The sequence below is a fragment of the Alosa alosa genome, chromosome 6 (genome assembly GCF_017589495.1).
Source record: "Alosa alosa isolate M-15738 ecotype Scorff River chromosome 6, AALO_Geno_1.1, whole genome shotgun sequence".
Taxonomy (NCBI): Eukaryota; Metazoa; Chordata; class Actinopteri; order Clupeiformes; family Clupeidae; genus Alosa; species Alosa alosa.
This window is the reverse complement of record NC_063194.1, coordinates 9,809,170-9,826,802: the sequence shown is the minus strand read 5'-3', so window position 1 is coordinate 9,826,802 and position 17,633 is coordinate 9,809,170. Positions and strand designations below refer to the sequence as shown.

The 17,633-nt window shown below is 41.8% G+C and overlaps 2 protein-coding genes across 3 annotated transcripts in view; one reads left to right on the top strand and one right to left on the bottom strand.

The window, feature by feature from the left end:
• Positions 1 to 442: 442 nt before the first annotated feature.
• dscc1 (DNA replication and sister chromatid cohesion 1) lies at positions 443 to 5,975 on the bottom strand. The gene is made up of 9 exons (XM_048246317.1): positions 5,723 to 5,975; positions 5,266 to 5,434; positions 5,048 to 5,188; positions 4,061 to 4,151; positions 3,322 to 3,460; positions 2,160 to 2,212; positions 1,812 to 1,969; positions 859 to 1,007; positions 443 to 652 (listed from the first exon to the last, which is right to left on the bottom strand). The coding sequence occupies exons 1-9, from the start codon at positions 5,890 to 5,892 to the stop codon at positions 541 to 543; spliced, it is 1,182 nt and encodes a 393-aa protein (XP_048102274.1). The 5' UTR covers positions 5,893 to 5,975; the 3' UTR covers positions 443 to 540.
• A 1,337-nt stretch (positions 5,976 to 7,312) lies between these two features.
• The window catches only part of deptor (DEP domain containing MTOR-interacting protein), a 31,414-nt gene continuing 21,093 nt past the window's right edge, over positions 7,313 to 17,633 (top strand). Inside the window, exons 1-5 of one of the 2 annotated variants that reach the window (XM_048246660.1) lie at positions 7,313 to 7,696; positions 8,106 to 8,193; positions 10,537 to 10,715; positions 12,105 to 12,228; positions 16,818 to 16,996. In XM_048246660.1, the coding sequence (XP_048102617.1) occupies positions 8,108 to 8,193; positions 10,537 to 10,715; positions 12,105 to 12,228; positions 16,818 to 16,996 (568 nt within the window). In that variant the 5' untranslated portion in view covers positions 7,313 to 7,696; positions 8,106 to 8,107. Of the gene's footprint in view, positions 7,697 to 8,074; positions 8,194 to 10,536; positions 10,716 to 12,104; positions 12,229 to 16,817; positions 16,997 to 17,633 lie in introns of those variants that run through there. The other variant, XM_048246659.1, reaches the window with a different exon arrangement.

The window sequence follows — 17,633 nt, the reverse complement described above, 5'->3', positions numbered from 1 at the left end:
CCCTAGGTCACATGGCTTGGGAGGTATTGAAAAAAGGAGACCATTTCTTATGGGAAATAATGTATTTTCTTTAAAATATTCATATAAAATACAGTGTGCATACAGTGACTATAAAAGGAGGTGTGTCTGATGAGTCCCATATAGGATAACTATTCTTCATTGGTTTGGAGTCACTAGGTCACATGATGTCAAAGCTATTGACAAAAAAAGACTATGAAGGTAATTCAGAAGGTACCTTATAGACGGTCCCTAAGTAGGTTGTCTGCAAACATGGGGTGAAACTGGCTGCATTAAAAAAAAATTGAATATCTGTCGAATATCCGAATATCAAATATCAATCTAACTTCACCTCGGTTTGCTTACAATGCATTTGGGTTGAGTTTCTTGTGACCATTGCAGTCAATGCAAATTGGACCATGTAAGAAAAAAATAACAAGTAACAAAGTTTTTAAAAAATAAGGTTTTATTAACAGATAATATACACAAGGGAGACACAAATGCGTCCTCTTGATGGGGCGAGGAAGAAGCATGCTCCTCACTTTAGGTTGCGATAGGTCTTCTAGAGTTGTACACTTTGATGCCATTTTGCATTGAAGAACGTGCAAATTTCGTCAGAAGGGCTCCAGTTGTCTGTTTTTCTCCACATAGATCCCTGTTTCATAAAGTATCCAGTTAGAATGTGATCGACACTGATCTTCCATTAGGAGAGAGACAGTTGCTGAACTTGATATAAAAAAGTAAACACTCAAAATCAGTGTTTATATATCATCATCCTCCACATATTATTTAAAAGGTTAGCTTTACTGTTATAGCAACAAATTATATCTTATTTATGCCATGGCTTTCAACTCTACTCACTGTATGTAGGGAGCGATGTCATTCTCAGTCCACTTCTCTCTCATACTGAAGAGGCAGCTGAAGCGCTCCAGGGTGTCCTCTGGTAGGTCCTCCACCCTCAAAAGAGAAATGGTCTCTGGTCTGGTGCTACGGTCTACCAGTGCCAAACCCTGCACAAGACAAAAGCATTGATGGAACAATGCATTCCCCATATATTTTTACCAGTTCACTTGATGTTGAATTACTTTCATATTTGGTTTGATTGAAAATAGCACTGCATTGGGAACAGATTGTTTCAATTTTGAATGACTACTGTTACTCCCTGATTGGGTCTGTTTCAAAGTCAAAGTCAAAGTCAAAGTCAGCTTTATTGTCAATTTCTTCACATGTTCCAGACATACAAAGAGATCGAAATTACGTTTCTCACTATCCCACGGTGAAGACAAGACATATTTTACCAATTTAAGTCCACAGACAAACATAACATTCAAGTAAACAAAAAAGTAAGTAAATAAGTAAATAAGAGGGCACATATAATAATGAAAAAATAAGAGCAGCAAAATTTGGTTGAAATTGTGCATAGACAGTCAATAAAATACTAGTGCAAAGTCAGGCCAATAAAAGGCTTGGGTAGTTCTGTTTGACCTAAGTAATAAAGAAAGTGGCATAGTGGTGCAAGTTATGTAAGTAACAGTTCCACTTTTAACAGGAAACTATGTTTTTGACCACTGGTTGATTAGATATTGTTTTTTTTTCTGTCAGGGGTCTCTGATGGTTTAACTGGAGACGTTGTGTGCACATCCCACTTAAGCCGGACAAAGGTACACGGTATGACGAAAAGAAGAATGATTGTCACACACTGGAGTAGCTCCCAATATTTAATTGGACTAAAAACACTGGCGACGTTTTGACCCAACAGGGTCTTTTCCAAGTACATTTCTAATGCCTTGGGTCATGTGTGTCCAGTCCCTCACCCTGAGCTGGTCCAGCTTTGTACTCATCCCCTCCGGAACACTCTGCTGCCAGACCTCCTGGAACTCACTCAGGTGGAACTTGACTGCATTCTGCAGGAGCAGCTGGGCAGTAGCCCGGCAGATTTTATCCTCATCCAGAGAGAACGCCACCTTCCCATCTGAACACAACACGTAGCAGCAGCAGTACATCAAATGATGGTGATAAGAAAACAACAGAAATAAACATGGTGGCGTTAAGGCTATTTTTATAACCACAGAGACAGCTCAATGTGTACAGCACGATAAAACGAGAGACCACAAAGTTCTTAACTGATTTTGACAAGAGAAGAAAAGGTATGAATAGCATACCTTCGGTTGTGTACTGCCTTCCATAACAGTTCAAGCAATGCTCTATCATTTCTCTGAATCAGAAAGAGGACAATGGTTATTATCACTGAGATGACGATAACTTGTTCAACTCAACAAGAACATGAACACAACACATTTGTTTTACACTCCCATTTTATGAAATTGATTTTAAAAGATGTAAGATTTCTTGAACACGAAAGACTTATTTCTCTCAAACTATGTTCACAAATTTGCTGAATTCTGTGTTAGTGAGCCTTCACCTTTGTCAAGATAATCCACCTGTGCTGATAATCAGTATCAAAAGATACTGATTATTACTCACTCAGATGCATCTCCACTGGCCCAAACAGCAGGTCTTTCTAAATGATGCAGTTAAACCAATCAACAGAATAGGCTACGTGCACGGAAGGCTCTCTGTGCGCTCATTTGTTTCCGGTGGAGCCAGGTGTGTTTGAACCTGCCACTATTATTAATGTAATTAGTGTCTACACGGACCCAGTTGGGTGTTGCATTAGGGAATCAGCATGTTACGATAAAGGATTATGCGTGTGTTAAAATTGTCATTATTGGGCAAACAAGATATTCAGTGTCGGAGTGAAGATGTAAGGAGCAAAATGTAATAGAAGATGCCATTATAACACAGTTAATGCTCCGCCGGAAATAAATGAGCATACAGGGAAAACCTTTTGTGCACCTAGTCTATTCCACAAATGTGAAGTTTTGAAGGACATAATTGGCATGTTGCAAAAATGTTCAGAGCTGCTGCCCATGAACGAATGTGAAGGTGAACCAATACAGATTTGCCAAAATTTGTTAAACAAAAAAATTGAGGGAAATAAACCTTTTGTGAGCATAAAAGAGGTCTTAGTTCTTCTAATTAGACTAATGAACAATGGGGGCAAAAACAAACATGTTGCGTTTACATTTTGTTGAATTAACTTACAAGTTCAACAAATTTGTCTGCATACATTACTAACTCCAAGTTCACATATACAAACAGCAAGTCACTTCAGACATTACAAATTAATTAATGATGAAAATACTGTCACCAAATATTTGAAATAAATCAATCAACAGTGCAGTGCATATCATATTGTGAAAGGAAGATTGAAGACCTAGTGAATGCATATACATCATTCTTGTGAATATGCTTATTTCTTACTTTGGCTCCAGGCCACCAAGTTCCTGAAGACAATCACTCAAAGGAACTTCAGTGAAAGACCAGGATTCAGAGTCAACTAGCTGAGTTATATGGCCCACCAGCTTCATCTCATAATCAAAATCCAAAATTCTCCAGAAGCCTGCAAGACAGAGGGAGCATTAAATCTCGTGCTGTACATACATGTTAGGAATATAAGGTGTACTGTTATCCACATTATAGCAGTCAATCCCCTTTCTGATAATATGATGTATGATATGATGATATTCTTTGACACAAACATACAGACATTTGTGGATATTTGTGGGCGGTAACAGGTATTCCATTCTGTTGGAGGTGCATATAAAAGCTGCATCGCCATTCAGATTACATAGAAATGAGCTGGCTCAAAGGTTATAAAAGTATTTTGTTTAGTTGTATAATGAATGCACGGTTTTTATAGCTATCCATGTGTGTTTTTGGTAACACATTTTGGTAACTATAACATGCTGATTGACATCTTCAGAACATAAACATATTCAAGGTGCCTAATGTTGAGTTACTCCAGTCTATATTTTTTTGACATTAATCACTCCTATGAAATTTTGCTTTTGTCTATCCAAAACAGCGGATGGTCAAATCAACGAAAACTCTTGATTGTTTGCACCTCCAACATCATGGCGTGGAGTTCTGAGTGGTATGTGACGTAAGTTTGTGTGAAAGAATTATGTATGTAAGAATTTTGAGATGAAACAGGTCTCACCATCTATTTCGCAAGCGTTAATATTTTTTAGTTGGGCCAAAAGTTCCTCTTTACTTGCTTGGATTCTTTCAAGAAGGTCAGCTGTGGAGTACTGAGGAGACAGAAAAATGCATTCTGTGGAATAGCTAGACTACATATAGACTCTTCTCTGGACTGACTGCTTTGTCAAAGAAAAGTAAACAAACTCTATACTGCAGATGGGATGGTATAGCATGTTGGGCAATCGGGTCTTTTTCAGATATCCATATACAGCTCACAAAGCTGAAAACATGACAGCATTATGCAAAAACACTTCATGAACTTAACCATTTGACATCATCCTTATGGGATTACAGAATGTTCTATGATAATAATGAATCTATTGCTTAGCTCTTAACTCACTGATGATGCGTCCAGATTGCACCAAAGGTGCATCGTAGAACTTGCATTTACTAGATAGATAGATATAGTATAAGTATATATATTTTTTGATCCCGTGAGGGAAATTTGATCTCTGCATTTAACCCAATCAGTGAATTAGTGAAACACACTCAGCACACAGTGAACACACAGTGAGGTGAAGCACACACTAATCCCGGCGCAGTGAGCTGCCTGCTACAACGGCGCTCGGGAAGCAGTGAGGGGTTAGGTGCCTTGCTCAAGGGCACTTCAGCCGCGGCCCACTGGTCAGGGCTCGAACCGGCAACCCTCCGGTTACAAGTCCAGAGTGCTAACCAGTGGGCCACGGCTGCCCCCAAGATAGATAGATAGATAGATAGATAGATAGAGATAGATAGATAGATAGATAGATATACTTTATTGATCCCTAGGGGAAATTCAAGAATGCAGGATAGAATACTAGGTACATAGAATACTAATGCAGGTTTAGCTAACAAGCGATGTTGACAGAGACTGCTGCGAAAGTAAATTGAGCAGTGAATTGGATTTAAAACAATAGTCTTCACACACTATCATTCATATGTGGAAGTAGTACAGGTAAGGCTGTACCATTTGTTCAGGGACTTCAGGCTCTTCCTCTGCGGGCAGAGATGGGCCCTCATACGGATACTCCATCAAAAGTTTCTTCAACTTCTTTAGCCTTGGCCGCTGCTGCTTCAGCTCCCAGTAGCAGTTGGAGAACCCCCATACCTAACACACACACACTGTATAATATTACACAAGCAAAGAAATAGGGAAGAGACAGTCAAAAAAACATTTCATCTCACCTCAGCATTGACAAGCTGAGCATCCGCTGACACTTCCTTCATCTGATCCGGAGTCTTACATCCAGGTACAAACAGAAGCAAGTTGGATGTGTCTGCCATTTTGAGGTCGTAGGTTTTGTCTTCACTGCATATAATCGCATGCTCATCTTTGTCTCCTCTAATGACAAGGCTTAAAATGATATGAAAACATTTGAGGATCAGTTTGCTGATACGTTAGTTTCACGATAATGTAATATTTTGAGTATACGTCTCTGTGCTAAGCCTTGTAGCCTTAGTGACTCTCGGAAATGACATTTGAATGGCAGTATAGTGTAACTTCCTAGGTAATTATCCTAACCTGCCTAGATTTCACATTAGTTAAATTTCGTCACAGTCTGTTACTCATCGAATACTTATGTTGCTATGATGAATTGCTTTCATTGATTTACTAAATGGTTAGACATAGCAATAACGTTACCTCTTTCCAGCTTCAATGTGTTTACAAAGTGTTTCGTCCAGTTCCATGAGGCAGTAGTCTCCAGATGACACATTTTCTCCAAAAGACAAGCAATGTGTTACCGGCAACAAATCCTGTTCTTTGAGTTTTGCGATCTCAAGTGTTGCGTTTACCTCTTCCAAAGTTCTCATTTCGTCTACAAAGGACTTTTCCGTACTTCATAAAGACGCTAACACACCGCACTTGCTGCACTTCAGTTTTCGCGCAATATCTACCGGAAATCCCAGCAAATTTGAGTGACTCTGCCACCAGCCAATGACCAACAAGGATGAATGTTAATCTGCAACGCAAGCTATTTCCTTTAGAGGGGGCTAAAGGAAAAGTTAACATGATTGTTGTTTCACATCGTTTCATGTGCAGGTGGGGGTGTACATATTTTCATGGTCATTTGAGTTAACGGGTGAGGTACCTGGGTGACATTTTAACACATGCTACATGCTGATTATTACTAACACATTTCCTCTCACTGTCATATACCTGAAATGACACAGTCATTTATCCTACATCTACAAAAGTAATGGGACGCCTGCCACCCACAAAGCATTACCAGCCTATTAATATGGAGTTGGCTCTCCCTTTGCAGCTGTAACATCTTCCACTCTTTTAGTGTGTTTGTGGAAATGTTTTCCTATTCACTCAGAAGAGTATTTGAGGTCAGGCACTGATATTGGACAGAAGGCCTGGCTCACAATATCTCTTCTACTTCATCTAAAGTGTATGATGGCATAGAGAATCCTGTTCTTAGCGGGCCAGTCAAGTCAATTAACAACAATGTCTCTATGGACCTTTTGTGCACTGGGGTACAGTCATGCTGGGACCAAAGGGCTTCCTCGGACTGTTCCCAAAAAGTTGGAAGAATATTTGTCTAAATTGTCTTATAGACTACTGAAGCATTAAGATTTCCCTTCACTAACACAACCCCTAAAAAACAACCCCTATTCCATTATCCCTCCACCAGCATGAATGTACAGTGCACAAAGCAATTCCATAGACATGTTTATATGATTTTGGTATGGGAGAACTTGACTGGCTTGCAGAGAACATGGTTCTCTCTACATCATCAAACACATCTGGGATGTAGGCATACTAAAGCATTGCAAGCCAGGTATTCTTGTCCAACATCAGTGTCTGACCTCAGATTGACAGTAAGAATGAATGGGCGAAAAATTCCACAAACACAAGATGTTGTGGAAATCCTTCTCAAAAGAGTGGAAGCTACAGCTGTAAAGGGGGGACCAATGGTCCCCAAAGGGCGACCTTGAATTTCCCCTGGGGATCAATAAAGTATCTATCTATCTATCTATCTATCTATCTATCTATCAATTCCATATGAGGCTACATATGAATATTGGGATCACTGTGGATGTAATGGCATACTTTTATCTATAGTGTATATGACCATATTTCTTCTGGTTGAAGAGTAATAATTTCATTTTTGACAACGACATGTGATCTTTAAGTCTTTAAAATTATAACGTGAAAGACACCATGATTTTACTCCCACCTCAAGCCCCGCCCTGTGGAGTAACTCCCCCTGTGACGGCACGACAGTCAGAGCAAGTTGGCTCGCGCTGCACTAGTGCGAAACGTGCCTTTGGTGTCAAATAGTAAACAATCAAAGACGATAAGGGGATATCGCATATATATGTTGATGTGCATTAACAGACGGGTCGATGTAGTACTTCGCTAGTAGGTTTCTGTTTATCAGCTGGAATGCTGACATATATGCAGTACTACACACTTTGAATAATTTGTGCTGAAGGATTGGCTGACAGAAAGACTGTTCTAAGTTGTTGCATTGGGTTGAAACAGGCATGTCTGTTTTTTTGTGTTAATTGTAAAACACCTTTTTTTACTATGGCTGCTATCCGCAAAATTGGATGTAATTTTTAGCCACAGGTCCTACAGTTAACGCTTCCAGAGGACGGCTCAAAGGTAATTTCATTATTTTTATACCTCTGTTAATTGAAAGCTCTTGGGTACGACCCTGTTATATGACAAGCTAGTAAGGCTTGCTGTCTCCTGATTGTGATGGGTTGTTTGCGCATTTTACAGTAAACTGTATCATTATTTGTAATATAACCTAAATGCTTTTGTTTAACAGGACCAGAGACACTGCAGTCAGTAATTATTTTTATTCAGCTTCTTGAATTCATGAAAACAATCAGTTGGCTAGCTGGCTTTGTATTGTATAGTGCTCTCACTGTAACTGTTACAGCGATCACGTGCAAATGAATGACTGAGCGTGCACTAACGTAACGGATCACATTATCGTAATTTTCAGTCTCGTGTATTCTGTCACTGCATTCATTCATTTTTTGCCTCTATATGCATTTAAACGCAGAAATGGACGGCATCCAGACCAGTATGCAGAAGAAGGCTGCAGAGCTGGAACGCATGGCCGAGGTGCTGGTTACAGGGGAGCAGTTGAGGTAGGAGTGGCTGTGGTGGTGTGTGCACTCTGTGTGCTATATGTGCAAGGCAATGTAGCCTACCCCTGCAGCTCCGCAAACAAAGGCGTGTTAGCACCCATTTGGACTGTAACAATACGCCTTGACGGCTTGTTGTGCACAATGAGCTTGGTGTGTTTGCATTGTGAAATTTTGCCAAGTGGCATAATGTCGGCCGTCGGCCGTCAAGTGACCTTCACCCACTGTCATTTTAATTGTCCCACTGTTTATATCTGTGGACGTTCAGATGGCAAAGTAGAGAGAACCTGTTTCTTTGTAGACTGTTCAAATCAACTGTTACAGATTGGTTATCATGCCAGTATGCTGTGCCAGTTGTTAGGTTACTCAGTTTATTGACTTGGCTTTTGGACCTGCCACTGACCTTCCTCCTCATGGCAGAGAGGTTGGGAAATTGGCAAATTGTTGGTGTAATGGACAAAGGCCAGGGCTAAATAATTAACTACAAAAATATATTTCAAAAAAGTTTTACTGTGTTGTTTGTGCGGTGTCTTAAAGCAGATCACCAAAATAACATGTTGAATAACATCTTTCCAGGAAATTGCTGGACATTTGTTTTGTGTTTTATTGGCTTTATAAACGTTACAGTTATGTGTGAGCCACATTAATCCTTATTGTTGCTATTTCTTATATTGCAGCCGTTAACTACTGCCTTGAGTCTCCTTTGCACACAAATAAGCTAGGACAGCAGCACCCAAATCCCTTTAGACATGAGATGTAGCATATGTTTGCTGATAATGGAGAGCAACATTGCGGAGCTCAAGACTCACCAACAGAGTTGGAAACACTACTTGACACAATAATAAACAACAGTTGTAGTGAGCCTAGCAAGCCACTAGGCAAGGTCTTGGTGTGGGTTCCAAACACCACATCTGTCACCTGTGGGCACTCAAATGTGAATGATGAGCCACTGCATGCTTTTTGTTGCCATATAACTGTCATACACTGACTCAGACAGAGAATTCAGTTCAAGGTTTTTCAGATTTAATGATGCACAACGTTAAACAAGGAAGTTGCAGACCCACGGCTTAGCAAACACACAGGAGACACAAAGTTAAGGTCCAAAAGGTCCAAAGCACAGAAGATTAGCTAAAGAGTTCAAGTAAAAAGGTAGTCCAAACAAATGATCCAACTTAACTGAAGCTTCCAGCAAAAACTGGCGTAAATGTGGGAAGTCGGGAGCACAGAGTTCTTGTCACATTGAGACCAGCCACTGAGTATTGGGGAAGTGGGACAAAAATAGGGCTAGAGTCCAGAGAAACACAGGTGTAGGGAATTCAGTAATCAGGGGAAAGTGAACTGGAGACATGAGCTGTGAGGGACTGATTGATGGGCGTGGCTGAGGGATTTGTTGAGTCTGAAGGTGAGTGACTGGGTGTGGCTTCTGGGGAACCTGGCATGGCTGTGACAATAACACGCTCAGTAGTTTTACGATCAGTTCTATTATTACCTTACTTAAAACTGATCCTGTCAGGGCATAGGTTCAGAATGCTGTCAAACTGCTCTACACCTCTGATGCTTGTAAGAGTACAATAGTCCCTTGAAAGTCACAGTACAAAGGCACAACCATAATGGTATGAAGTCGTAGACCTAATTAAGTTATTAAGACGACTGACATGACAATTATCTATTAAATTGGTGTCTGTGAAATCACTGTAGGTCTCATCTGTCCATTCAGAATCAGGGAAATGGGGCCTATCAAAGTCAAAAAGTCTGCTTTATTGTCAATTTCTTCACATGTCAAGACCTACAAAGAGATCGAAATTGCATTTCCTACTATCCCACGGTGGAGACAAGACATATTTTACCAATTAGGTCCACAGACAAACATAACATTCAAGTAAACAATATAAAAAGTAAAAATAAGAAGGCACAATGAAGAAATAAGAGCAGCAAAAATTGGTAGAAATTGTGCAATTGTGCATACAGTAGACAGTGAATATAATAGTGCAAAAGTCAGGCCAATAAATGGCTGAGGTAGTTTTGTTTGACCTAAGTATGCAAGTGGCATAGTGGTGCAAGTTATGTAAGAGCAGCAGAAGTGTGTTCAGAAGTGTTCAGGACAACAGGACAACAACAACAAGTTGCAAGTGTGCAAGTGTACAAGTGGAGTAGTGCAAGTGGAGTAGACTATGAATTCTTCTTCTGATTACATATGTATTATGATATTCACTGTAATGTGTGCGTGTGTATTTGTGTGTTTACGTGTGTGTGTCTGTATGTGTGTGGGTTGAGGGTGAAAGAGTGTATGATAAGCATGTCTTAGACGTTTAAGCTCATGCCCAGTTCCGTATATGTGCATCCCAGGCTCCGGCTCCATGAATGTAAGGTGATCAAGGACCGCCGGCACCACCTCAGGACCTACCCTAACTGCTTCGTGGCCAAGGAGCTCATCGACTGGCTGATGGAGCACAAGGAGGCCTCCGACCGGGACACGGCCATCAAGATCATGCAGAAGCTGCTGGATCAGAGCATCATCCACCATGGTAACACACAACTCTGACGGGCTATTGGAAATGACAAAAATTCATTTATCACCCAAAGAGTCTGATTGTCAACGTTTTTCAGATCTCTGACAAGAACATACATTCTAGGATGAATGTGTATAGCACTGTAGTTGTTGGGTTATTGCTATATAATGCCACACATGACTGTATATTGTTTTACATGGGTGCTCGATGTTCAGATGTAGTATGAGGTGACTGTCAGTGGCTGATTTGGCACTACTTAATGTCTGTCAGAAATGTTGTTTTCAGTGTTATAAGATCAGATGCCAATATACTGTACTTGTCAGGTTATCTCCCCAATGTGTCCTGAGCCTCCATAAACGATGAGAGCCTTCAGTGCAGTACTTCATATGTTTAGGGGACTGAATGCTCACTCTCGCATATTTTAATGATAGAAAATAAAGCAACTGCACATTTTATTTACAATCGTAATTGAACAAGATTTTTGCTTTTATTCATTTCATTCATTTTATTCATACAGTACTATACACAGGGTTCCTACGCAGTATGGAAAACCTGGAAAAGTATGGAATTTGATTTTAGTAATTTCCAGGTCTGGATAAGTATGGAAAAAAGAAACAAGGGTATGGCTATTTTCGGCTAAAACACTGGTAGACTTTTTATTGATTTTGTAAAAGATACCAAGACATGGATACTGCATTATCTGATAAACTGTTATTGCAAACAAATAATATTGTTTATGGTGATTTCTGAGGCCTCTGCCAGCAGTGCACTAGTCTCCAACATATGTAGGCTATGCTGTATCTACAGAGAACTAAAAATGTGGGTGCACCTTCCAACACAGCACTTCCCCCAACGAAAAGTATCCAAGGGCTACCTAGTTAATAATAAACATTGACAATGCTAGTAGAACGCTCCATTGACAATGTCTAGAATATGGTCAGAAAAATGTACCGTGGCCCCAGCCGTGGCGGAACTGGCTGGGGCACCTGCACCGTCAGCCCGGCTGACCGGGTTCGATTCCTCCCGTGGTCCTTTCGGATCCCACCCCGATTCTCTCTCCCACTCACTTCCTGTCATTCTCCACTATCCTGTCGCATTAAAGGCATAAAAGCCCAAAAAAATATACTTAAAAAAAAAAAATGTACCGAGAAATGTGAAAATTTGAGTATGGAAAAAGAATTTGAAATGGAAAATGTGTAGGAACCCTCAGTGTATACAACAGCACAATAGAAGCTTAATGCCACTAGGAAAAAAGAACTATGTTCTATCTCCTCAAGGCCTTTACTTAATGTTATGGCTAAGAAAAGCACAGTAAAACAAATGCTATTATTATAGGTATTTATTGTTTTTTTGGTCTTACCTTTGGTCTTATCAATGGCCCACACTTGTTTGTTTATTTTTCAGTTCTTGATGAACACAAGGAGTTCAAAGACATGAAGCTCTTCTACCGTTTCCGGAAGGATGACGGCACGTTCCCCCTGGACAATGAGGCCAAGGTCTTCATGAGGGGCCAGAGGATATACGAGAAGTATGTTGGTGTTTGTCTTTTAATTTGTTGATTTTCCCTCCTTTTATGAACGGATGTTTTCTTGCTGCTCTTTCACTAGAGAGGCAAGCTTTTGGGGGGCTTGGTGTAAATGTAGGATGGGGCAGGTGAGGCGCTACTGCCATTCTGTCATAAAGCCATGGTGTGTAACAGACAGTGAATAGATGTGTTTTGAGAAGCAGTGTCTTTTTTTCTTTTGTTTACTCACAATTCTCATACAATTTCACATTCAGTCTTTAGTACAGTGAACAAGTAGTGAGGTTCAAGTTCACTACTGCACTCTTAAAATGAATGTGTTGGAAACAACAAACTGTGTTGTTCCTATCTGGACACAGAAATGTGTTAAACAGCGTGTTAAACAGAAATGTGTTAAACAGCGCAAGTTGTTTTCCACACAAGTTGAGTTATTTTCAAAACATATTGTGTAACAAATAACAAAAACAATGTGTTGGAAACAACACAAACTATGTTGTCCCTATCTGGACACACGTTGTGTTGTTTTCAACACATTCATTTTAAGAGTATAGTATAATTGCAGTGTTATTGGACAAAAAGAATTGAAATTGATTGTTTTTTTGCACAATGATGGTTTCTGTAGAAATTCAAGTCATTTAGACGTTCAATATTTATGAAGAGCCAGACAGACTGCCTAGAATATACATCTGAAGCCTTCTAGAAGCCTTCTAAACATTCTAGACCAGTCCAGTGCCTCAGGACAATGGAACTCAAAGTAGCACATCAGAAAGGTGAATGGTGCTTTTGTGGGCAGGATTTGAACTGAACGTCAGGAGCTGTTATTGTTTGGTTTTGACACTCTCAAGATCAACTTGTTTCCAAGCATGTCTCTCATCATCACAAAGTGTCAAGCCACAAGTCATACCTGGCCAAGTCATACTAGACATTCACTTAGGGAATGTAATTCCTTTGAAGTTACATAAAAAAAACAACAAAACTGACATGTTGTCTCATATGTTGACAATCCATTCAGATAAAAGACAGATACTCAACTGGTGGGTCAGACAAGCCAATCCGCACGCTCCTTTGAGCTGAACGGGCATGTTCAGTGTTGTTTGGACATTGTTGTTGCCTCTGTGTGTGTTTTTCTTGGTACCTAACCACTTTGGTCCCCAGCAGCAGGCAGGTCAGTACATTTGGTTTTCGCACTTCCTCCGCAAATTAATTGTTCCCATGGAGACCCAGGCTGCCAGCAGATTGGAGAAGTGCTTCAGTCAGTTCAGTCTATTTATCTAACTGCTTTCACCTGCATCCATCAGCCTCTTGCAGTTTGGCATCCGGACAGAACATCTAGGAGCGGGGGTTCACATATCAAATCACGTCAGATCAGTGTTTGTCACTTCTGTTTGACTTGGAAATGGTTGCTTTGAACGCTGTAGCTTAGAGTATGGATTGCACAATAATTCAGTTGTCTTGCAATATTCTGTCTAAGGGATGTATGGGGTTGTGTGAGGACATGTTAGATTGTTAACTCGACACACGTTCAAACATATGTATGTCTAGATAGGTTTAGATTCTATATAAACTCAATGTTGCTCTCTTAAGAAGTTGAAGCCTCTGATACATTCAATTTAAAGCAGGTTTGGAAGTGTTATCCCTGTTACATTGGTATGATACTGATATTTAAATCAAAACAAGCAAGTCAGAACAGAAAACTGTGTGTTTAATGGCGTTGTTTAACTCCATATCTATGTGTGATGCACAGCCTTTACCGTCAAACAAGTTAAAACAAGTAGCACTGTTCTTTTCTGTAAATAATTACTAGTCAGATGAACATGATGAAATACTGCATCAGTCTTCCACCATCAGGACACTGAGTTCTTTGAAGGTCTCTCACGTACATGGCTGGGTTCTATGCAGGAACTCTATCCCTTGACCTTCTCCTAAAGGTCATGCGCACAGACTGTGCCGGCCTTGTGAGTGGGGCATCACTCATCTCTTATCATGTCCAAATTCTAACATCATCTCATGCTGCGGACCACAGGCCCAGGTGGCTGGTCTATATTTAACATTTACTATTGAATGCATGACCTAATGAACACTAAGCATGATAAGTTGTGTCGGCTCAAGCTGTAACAGGCCTGGAGGCTTTACTGGGTCAATGAGATGATGGTCCAGTCCTGTCTGATGATATACTATGTGTTGCAGCAGAGGTGGACAGCAATGCCACAGCAGTCTGCTATAGAGGAGCTGCCTCTTTGTTGAGTGGGCAGTCTTGCATAGTAACAAGTAACAAGATGTGGTCCAAAACCAGAAATGCCTGTTTGTGTGTGTGTGTGCGTGCGTGTGCGTGTGTGTGCGTGTGTGTGCGTGTGTGTGTGTGTGTGTGTGCGTGCGTGTGCGTGCATGTGAGTGTGTGTGTGTGTGTGCGTGTGCGTGTATGTGCATGTTCTGTGCCGTTACAGTGTTTTCAGTCTCACCCTAGGAAGAGGCTGTCTGGTGTGAGAAGACATCTGCTACTTTATGTAACAATGATGGATGCATGTGGCGCTGCGTAGCCCATAAGCATCTGTATATGGGTCAGCTCTCTCCACCCCCACCCACATCACTCCTCTGTCTGTCACCAGAACCGCCCGGCTCACTCGCACACCGACTGATTTACAGCCGGGAGGAGAAAGTGGGTGCACTCCTCCGCTCGGCAGGCTCGACCTGGCATGATGCGCTGGACAGGACAGGGGAGGTGGAGTTGGCTCTCATCCCTCTCCACATGGCCCCCTGACTTACTCTTCAGATTCCACTGCAGGGAGTGGTGGCCTGTCTGTCAATGTTTTACCCGTTCACTCTAAGGCTGGTCACTGGCTTCGGAGACCCTTTGAAATTGTTTGATGAACAGTGACCCGACATCCTCGTTCTATTTCCCCTGTGTTTCCCTGCTGTTTCCCTGCCCCTCTGTCGGGGCCGCGGTAAATCCGAAATACCAGACAACAACAAACACCAACCTGAGAGGGTGGCCTCTCTCTCTCTCTCTCTCTCTCTCTCTCTCTCTGTCTCTCTCTCTCTCTCTCTCTCTCTCTCTCTCTCTCTCTCTCTCTCTCTCTGGTTAACGGCCGCGGGAGCTTCCTGCCCATGCTGAGGGGCCCTGTTTTTCCACGCCACCCCCAATGAGTACAGCAGGGAGTCCACAATGGCAGCTAATTATAACATTCCTGTGTTTTTGGCCAAGTCTTGCAAGAGGGCCATGAAGCCCTAGCGCGGTGGTATGAGCACTTCCAGGACCTTGTTGTGTTGCATAAACACATGGCAATGCGGCCTCTCGCCATGAGGGAAAAAAACATAGATGATGAGGAGGAGGAGGAAAATGACGGGAAAAATGTGGCCCGCTATCATTTCCTCTCGATAAGGATCATAGAATCCTTTAAGGATATGAGTGAGACTAAAACGGGCTGCTCTCAAAGGACCATCAGCAGTGGAGATTTTTCCCCCCCCCTGTTATTTTGGGAAATGATTTGCAGACACCAGTGTAACAGTAACGGAATCCTGCAGACCTTCCCCATCTGTGTCACCAACCATCAGGAGGTGGCCAGCCCTGACCAGCTGTTAATGTGGAGTGATATGTCTAGCGATGCATCTCTAGTCTAGTGATATGGTTTGCAGTTCCGATTTTCAGGCTCTATGCCAAGGGATTGGACAGGGTGACAGGGTGACAGGGTGACAGGGTGACTACTGAGTAAGAGACACTGGCTGTAAAGAAAAGAGATGGGACACAGGGATTAAAAACTAGGTCAGTGAGGCCAGTCTAACCTCGGCCAAGGTCACACTGCGATTGCACAACTGCAGCACCACTTAATGTCCACGTTATCAGTTAAGATTCAGGTGCCTAGGCTTGGCATTTTAGACAGAGGGCCTCACCCAATTGACTGTGTTCCTAGCAAGAGGAAGGCACGGAGATGTAGGATTAGATAAGGGTCATTAGCCAGGCAAAATGTTTGATGCAGGCAAATGTTTGCTTTATATATCTCAGCCCAAAAGTGCTTGGTGTGGCTTTCCATCCTAGCCTGTGTGTCCATAGTGCACAGTACTATGGATGTTGTATGTTAAAGGTAGGAATCGTTTACAGGTGACTGCCCCTTGTCGTCTGATGACCTCATGCGCTTTCTCTAGCCAAGCCCAATATCTCTTTAGAGGGGAGCGGTACATTTGTCTGTTTAGTTTGCAGCAGCGTACAAGGAACACTGAGCAAACGCACTAGGACTGGGTAATGGAAAGTAGGCTAAGCAAGAACCAAATATTGCACAGCAACACCCCCTTTACGCCAAAGTGCTTAATTTAGCTGTGGATGCCCACTGTGCTTTGGGTGCACACTTAATCCCCTTTACTAATGAGAGGAGAAGATTTGTTATTAAATGTCTGACCACACTGTGGAACATCTTGTCCGTAAAAACACATTACACATTTTAACCCAGGTTTAACGCACAAACAAAATGTGTTTTTGTCAGCACGTAAGCAGGTCGAGACTTTGGTCGTCCGTATGTTTTTGAGACTTGGCATAGATTAACTGGGTGCTGGGGCAGAGCCGTGGCTAGGGCGGGTGTCTGACTGTGCTGTCCTGTCGGCAGGCTGATGAGTATGGAGAACGGCCTCCTGCAGACGCGAGAGGAGGAGGGCGTGACGTTCGAGCGGAGCCTGGTGGCGTCCGAGTTTGTGGATTGGCTACTGCAGGAGGGCGAGACGGCGACCAGGGAAGAGGCAGAGCAACTGGGGCGGAGGCTCCTGGAGCATGGCATCATCCAGCACGGTGAGCAGCGTGTGTGTGTGTGTGTGTATAATGTGTATGTGTGCGTGTAGTTGTAGGATAGATCAGCCATCTGCACAGTGCACATCCTGCAGAGTAGATAAGAAGATCCATTGTTTTAGTTTGTTCCAGTCACATGTGTGTAATCTATAGTGCACGATGCCTCGGTATCATGACCACGCATGTCCATAAATTCATCCTATAGTCTTCTTTATGTCAAATAGAGCACTATGGCTTTGCAAGCTTTGTTGCAGACTGCAAGTAAATATGCTTAAATATAAATAAATCGTAAATAAACCACATGGCAGTATTTTGCGTAAATAAAAAAACTAAACAAAATTGTGCATTGACCACAGTCGTGTCTGCAGGTTATGTAACTGCAGGTTATATAAAATACTTCACTGTATCGCAAATCAATCTATTAAGAATAAAGCTCAATCTATCCAACCCTTTTTTGTGAGACACATTATACTATATTTATGGTACTCATCAAATAATCTAAGCTTGATACTGCACTCAGCAGTAGGAAATAGACTAGGCTATTGTCACGGGCAAGACAGACGAGGACCACAAGTGTGTCACGTTTCTTTCAGTTTTTTAAAGGGTTGGGGGAAAAGAAGTGTGTGGGTGTGTGTGTGTC